General features: G+C 44.9%; 1 protein-coding gene across 4 annotated transcripts; it reads right to left on the reverse strand.

The window, feature by feature from the left end:
• LYSMD4 (LysM domain containing 4) lies at nt 309–6894 on the reverse strand. Of its 4 annotated transcripts, none has more exons than XM_001928238.7 (3): nt 6789–6894; nt 5302–5591; nt 309–2735 (listed from the first exon to the last, which is right to left on the reverse strand). In XM_001928238.7, exons 1-3 carry the CDS (start codon nt 6877–6879, stop codon nt 2124–2126), a joined length of 993 nt encoding a protein of 330 aa, XP_001928273.2. In that variant the 5' UTR covers nt 6880–6894; the 3' UTR covers nt 309–2123. The 4 variants fall into 4 exon arrangements, with proteins under 4 accessions (XP_001928273.2, XP_013848683.1, XP_005659840.1 ...); XM_013993229.2 differs by having other exon boundaries at nt 5302–5721; nt 6789–6870; XM_005659783.3 differs by having other exon boundaries at nt 6688–6869.

Genomic DNA, 7328 nt, shown 5'->3' on the forward strand with positions numbered 1-7328 from the left:
AGAGTAAAAGGGGAGCATCATTTGCTGGTGACAGATTCCCTTGGCTTCTATTCCATATTAACACCATAGTTAAACCAAAAGGACTGTAGGCCATCTAACAAATCTAATTATTCCTTTAAAACTTTATCTCCCAACACAAACTAAAGTTGCAGTATATGTATTTTAAAGCACGTTATGCAGACCAATCGAGTTTGTGCTTGTTACCCCTCTGATTTTCACCCGTTGGACACAGACACCTCCACTTTCTCCAAAATCATCCCACATATTTAATAATTAAATCAACCCCCAAATTAAAAAAAAGGAATCTATTTTCCTTCACAGAAGAAATTATTTTATTCCACTTGAAAAAAGTATACAGATACGCATTCTTTGTCTGGCAAAAGTCATTTCTCATGGGAGTCTAAGCCCAGACTAGTGAATTTAATGGTGACAAATGCTGGAGAAACCTGTGGCCCTCAGGGACACAGTGCACACAAACATTTGGCTGGAAAAGCATTTACATGATCAAAACATTTCCTGTAGCAAAGGTTCACAAGTTCACTTAATCCTGAAGACCATTTTGGTTTTGAAGAAACTGATTAATTTCAAAGATAATTTTAATGTGCTAATTGAACCCAGGGCAAAACTGTTTTTCACACAACTGAGAGGAGAAACTGGGAGCCCATCTCAAGTACTCTTCTGCCACATTTCCTTCCTCGTACCTGATGAAATCTTTTAAATGGATACCTAGGCCTAATGTATCAAATACCTTAAACCTACCTAAAGCTCAGCATTTGTGAAGCTGTTTTCCTCCCTGGAGATAGACCTCTCCCAGGCTAAGCCTGCCACCATTCCTCCATGGTAATGAAGTGGGCTCCTGCCCTTACCCAATGCATACTTGCTTCACCAGCAAGGCCTCATGCCAACCTCCGGCCTCTGCACTTAGCACCGCTGCTACCTGTCATAGGAGGAGAACAGCAAACCTCAGGCCCCACTTCCTATTGTCTTTCACAGCAAAGGCCACCTCTAGGCCCTCCATTGTCTTTGATACTTTAACAATGTAAGCTACATTGTATTCACCCAAAGGAAAATGACCAAGCCCATTCCTGTTCTGTGGCTAAGAATGGAGTCAAGGAAGCAGCAGGAAGCAGCCTATTGTCCCTGTGCCACTCTTCCGTGTGCCTCTAAGAGCTAGCAAGATGCTTGACCAGAGACAGCATGGCCTTAGAAGTGTCATATTTTGGGACCTCAGTGACTGGCACTCATCCTTCTCTCTATACCTGCTCCACTCCAGACACTGACCAGCTAGAGCTCCTTCCAAGAATGCTGACTTTAGGACTCCAGTTAGCCATCACTGTGGAAATGCTCCTCAGGTGAAACTGGGCCATGGTCTCCAATCGTCCTGGCCAGGAAGTGCTGACTGCACCACACAGAGCTTAAAAAGTGCCTGTGTGTCAGATTAAGTAGCTCTCTAAACTTTGAGGAATGGAACTGCTACTTACTCCATATTATAGCAATTTGGATTTTGGGCTTTTTTAATACTAGTTAGGACACTGCCTCAAAAAGGTGACCTGAGGGGGCAAATATGATGCAGGGCCTATTACAACTGCAATGTGTCAGGCTCTAAAACAGGGTGATATTCCACCACTACTGCATAGCACCTTTGCAGGGGAGACACAGAACACCATTTATCAGTCACCCTCCAGAGCAGACAGGAGACACAGCAAACAGCAGATACCCAAAGCCGGACCCAGGGGCTCCCATACTGCAGGTCCGTTGGCCAAGGCCATTCCTCTCCCTCCAAGCATGTCCAATCTGGGGGCCTACACAGTGCTACTGTGAAGACCCTCATGGCCAGCCTGCTAAATGCCTTCATGAAACAGCATTTGACATGTTAAATATCTCTTTTGCCACTCCTCTCTGAAAGTGGGAGGCTCAGGACACTGGTGTTTTGGCTCCCAGAGTCCTGGATCAGGCAAGGCTCTTCCCACGATGAGAATTACTGACGACATGATGGTGGCTTCTGAAGTGTGTCCTTGTCACAGAAAAGGAAATGCAGCACCCTAAGATATGGCCAGCATTGGCTGATGTACATTGGGAGCCCAATTGCTAAAGCTGGCCTGATTCTTTAGAAGCAACAATAGCTAGTTCCCCCTGTGGATGGTCTGACTGAATTGGCTGTCTGAAGAGGGGATGGTTGGTCCTGGAATCACTAATTTGGGGGCTTGCTCTGGAACTGCACTCATTATCATTGAGCCATTGGGGACAGCAGTTGTATTCAAGCTACTAGGGATCTCACTAGTAGCTTGTATTTTAAAATAGACCAAATAAAACACTGGTAAAACAATTCCAATTAGAAGCATGATAAAAACAGCATTCCACCACTGAATTCCACAGTCTGCACCACTTGTCGATGTCTTTGGAGGAGCTGGAAGCAGGGGCTGACTGGAGGTCCCTAAGCAGTAACTTTCACTCAAAAAGATTTCTGACTGCACGGCATGCTCAATATTCTGGTCGATGCCCTTAAAGAACTCCGTCAGTGGGCTAGATGGGGCATTGGCACCAACAGCGACTCTGTCAGGGTCTGGCTGCTCCTCGAAGGTCACTCTGGTCTCTGTGGATGAGCTCAGGAGGGGTCTGAGTTCTTTGCAGGTCTCTGTTAGGATCCCGTGGTTTTTTACTGGAATCTTAATAGATTTCAAAGCATATAAGTCTTGTTCTCTGATGAAGTTGTTGACTTTCTTGATATCTGCGACCTAAGGAAGCCATGAAGACAAACATCACAAAATACATAAAGCTCCTTAAAACTAATATCCCCAAAGTGGTCCTTAAACTTTCTAGGTGATGATCCAAGCCTACTCTGCCTAAGAATCTGATGAAAACTGAAAAACTGTACCTATACACAAAATTTAGTTTAGGCTGAATAATTTTGTTTTTTGGCTTTAACTCAGGCTTAATGTATAACTTAATCATCAAATTTTTGTAGAGATTACAAGCTTGAACAACTTAAAATTATTTTGGAAAAGACTTTATTGTTTGTTTAAAGTGTGCCTTCAACAAAAGCTTTTAGGTGGAACGCATCATGGAAACACATCATGGTGAACACATCTCTACATTTAATTTTTGAGGCAACAGTGCCCCTGTCTGGCTGACTTTATCCTGCATCAGAATTTAATTTAGTAGCTGCAGTAGACACATCAGCATTCAGCAAACACAAAGCCTCATACAGATCTACACTCAAGAAGGTAGCTCACCTGTGATAACATTTTTAAAGGTGTGTCTTAATGATTCTAGGATGTTTTCTTTCCTAGAAGTACTATATGGCCTATAAACTTTTCTTTTTTGGCCACACCTGCAGCCTATGGAAGTTTCCGGGCCCAGGGATTGAATCCAAGCCACAGCCCTGACCTATGCCACAGTTTAATCTGCTGCACCACAGCAGGAACTCCCTAAACATATTTTTAAAATAAAAGTGACCTACAGTCAATTCACTTTAAGGATTTCACAACACTTCTTAGAAATTAGAAACAAGCAGAGAATTTGCATCAAGCTGGGAAATATGAATGGAAATTTTCTATTCCAAAATCAAGACTCAAGGAGAAAGGAACATGACTGTGAGTTTTATAAAGTAACATAAAGCTTATGACAAACTCCGCTCATAATCAAACCTTAAGATTTAAAAAGTAGGGGAGAAAATAAATAAAAAGTAGGGAGAAATGAGATAAATCCTCCCTCAAGTTACTGTTTGAAAACTTGTCAAAAGCATCAGAGATGAACTCTGAAGTTTTAACTCCTAAGTTCACTTAAATGAGGGTATAAATACAAGCAATACTTTATTCATATCAGTCATTATTATTCATTAATGATTATTAATTATTCATGAACACGTCGTTCGTTATTTAACTATTCAGCAAGTGCTTTTATTATTTAACTGAAATAGGGAACATTCATAATTTATTATGTCCTAAAACTTAAGGTGCTTGAGATCTTTCTGTCCTTGACCCCAGTAAGCTAACATCAAATTTATTTACTTCAAAAAGGAAAACTGATCATTTATTAGATATACTATATAGTCTTTTTGGATTAACTACATTTTACTATTCCAAGAAACCCACTGCATCTACTCAGGTCTCTGTGGGCGAGGAGTCATTTTTTAGCCCATGCATTATACGGTTGGCCTACAGAAGCTGATTATAAGAGTCAAATGTAAATCTCAGTACAATTTAGAGAGCAGCTGGTTTATGTCCCTGGGAAACACAACACCCCCACACAACATCTTAAGCCATTTGGTCCCTGTCAGATAAATGAGAGACATTTCAAGAATGAAGAAATTTTTTAAAAATAAGTAGTTGTATAGCCTTAGAGAAAGCTACAGAAAACAGTAGCACAGTATTTTCAAAATGAAATAAATAGTTTCACCCTAGGAGAAAACACAGCAGTTCTATAAATACCTTCCTACTTACTTTGCCATTGTTAACCACTCTGAATGCTAAAAACATAATTAAAGAGAGAAACAGTGTTATATAGATGCACAGCATACAAAAGCTAGGTCATGCAGTTCTAAAACAGAGATGGTAAAACTTTACCAAATAAGCAACAACCAGCAAGAAAGTTTTAAAAACAGAAAAGTAGCAAAACAAACAAACAAACAAACAAAAAAACACACAACAACAAGCATACCAAAGAATCTTGGTTAAATTCTGCCTAGCTCTCTGGCCCTCTTATGTCTTAAACAAAATGTGCTCAAAAGAAAAAAAAAAGGTTTCAGAATTTCAGTTTGGAAAACAAGGAAGAAGAGAAGTATTCTGCAGAGAGGGAACCTGGGAGTCTGCAGTTAATAGATGCAAACTATTGCATTTGGAGTGGATAAACCATGAGATCCTGCTGTATATAGCACAGGGAACTATATCCAATCACTTGTGATAGAACATAATGGAGGATAATGTGAGAAAAAGAATATATATATGTATGACTGGGTCACTTTGCTGTACAATAGAAATTGACAGAACACTGTAAATTAACTATAACGGAAAAAATTACAATCATAAAATTAAAAAATAAATCTAAAAAATAAAATTAACGTAAAATCAGAAAAACATTTTCTAACTAATCCCCTCTCTTTATGCCCCAGGGTTTAGAATGGAAGGTACCTGCCTCCCATCTCTAGCTAGACAGGGCTATCCTTTGCAGCAGGACTTCTCCCAACCACTTCTGGCGGTCAGGAAAGGGTAGAAAGTTTCCCTAAACTTCAGGGAGCTCCTCTGCTTTTCTAAACACAGGTGGCAGAGGGCAGGTGGCACTGTCACTTGTGGGGTTTCTTACTTTGCAGCCATACTGAAGAGCCAGCGTGTTGAGGCTGTCCTCCTGGGCCAGCTCCCGCTGTAGCAGCACCACATCCCCTGCTCCAGGCTGGTGAGACTGGTGGGCACCCTTCTTCTGGCGCTCCTTGCCCCGAGGCCGCAGAGCCACCCGGTGGGACTCTTCCTCAGAGGAGTCCCCCGAGTCCCCACTGCCATTCTCAAACATGTAAACGTGGCTGGTCGGAGTTCTACAGACACTGGCTGGGCCTCGGAAGGTCTTGGTTAACACTCCCTTCTGCCTCATTTTCTTAACTGAAAACCAAACCCCAGGGTTAATTCCACACAAGGCATATTCATTCTTCCGTGGCTACACTGATGATAATTGTATCCTTGTTAGAAATGACTCCTTTGCCTAGTATTACAAATTGGCAACACATACCGTCTGTATAAAACAAATGTCAAAACACATGTTTATGCTCAATGAGATGAAGGGAGAGATAGGCAAATAGAAACACTTTCCCCCCCAGCTGCATATTTTTTTTGCACAGAAAACAAGAGTCCCCTTTTTTTGTCCCCTTATTCCTCATCCACAGCTACATGTCCTTCAATCCCACACATGCAGAGAAACAACTTTTCAGTCCCAGAGAAGTAAAGCAACAGCTGGGATCACTGCCAGGAGAGGTAAGGGCGGTTCCCAACTCCCTTCCTTGCACTGAGAATCTTAAAACTCAGAACTTTTGCTCGAAAAATTCTTACTCAATACTTCAAGCATTCCCAACTATCTTCACTAAGGTCAAGACTAGAATTCTGAGACTCCGCTTTTGAAACTGTATGAATTCTATCACACTTGAGGCAAGTTAGGGGGAGGATCCCCACCCAACTAGGAAGTTCGTCCAGTCTCTCACAGGTCCCTTTGCCTTCAAGTGCCTCCTCACACCTGGTTTTTATCATCACTTCCGAACCAGCATAGAAGGCACAACACAGCCCTAACCACTCCAAGTTGATGGAAGAACTTCCAGAAGTGAAAACTCACACCGGGTTCCTTCCGAGGCAGAGGGGAGCAGACCCCTAGGGAACGAGTGGCCCTGGCGCGACCCCCACCTTGCCCCACTCCCTCCCCTCCCCGCACTTGGAGCTCGAGCTCGGAGGAGCAGGGAAGCGACCACTCTCCTCGCGCCCGCGGGTCGCCCCGGCGGCTCGCAGGCCTGCTTCCCTCGGAACTCCTTTCGTGACACGGGGAGGGGGAGCCCTCAAACAGGAGCCGAGTGAAAAAGCCCAGAGCGGCCCACCCCTATGCCAAGACCTCCGAGGCCCCAACTTTCCACAAAGGCACGCCCTCCGACCTCCGACCTCCGACCTCCAACCCCAGAAACCTCGGGCCAGCCCTCCACGTCCTGGGACGCCCCACCTCCAGCGGCAGCAGGGCAACCTCTGAGAACCTGGAGCCATAGCTCGCCACCCGACAGACAGACAGGCGGGGCTACCCAAAGAGCCCATGCGGCACCCCACCTGGACCTCGGATTCCCTCCCTCAGAGCCGGGCACCTCACGTCCGGGATCAGCCGAAACCCGTCGCCGCTGCTGCCGCCGCCGCAGCCCATTGGCTGCGAAAATCAGCTGGTCCTTGGGAGGTGGGGCCGGCCGAAGCAGCCAATGAAATCAGCGGTGGGCGGGGACTTGGCCGAGCCCAGCTGTGCTGATGGTCCGCACAGGACCTGCAGAGAGATAGGCCGGGATAGGGGGCCGCGGCGGGGCCTCAGCTCCAGGACCTGACCCCTGATGCAAAGGCTCGCCTGCCCCTGCTGCATCGGCTCTTCCAGGCTCCAGTTTATGCCTCGGCTCTAGACAATCAAACCCTTTGAGTCTCCCTTCGGGCTTTCCACTGAGCCTCGGCTTTCTCAGTAGTAGAAGAGGACTTTGGCCCAGACCTGGATTCCTGATCTGTAACGAGAAGCTCGCATTGCCAATGGAGTGCCTATCACCAGCTGAGGCCTCCGGAGGAGAAGGAACTCCTCTGGTCTGAGGGGTCTCGCATTCTGAACCTTCCCGG

The sequence above is a fragment of the Sus scrofa genome, chromosome 1 (genome assembly GCF_000003025.6).
Source record: "Sus scrofa isolate TJ Tabasco breed Duroc chromosome 1, Sscrofa11.1, whole genome shotgun sequence".
Taxonomy (NCBI): domain Eukaryota; kingdom Metazoa; phylum Chordata; class Mammalia; order Artiodactyla; family Suidae; genus Sus; species Sus scrofa.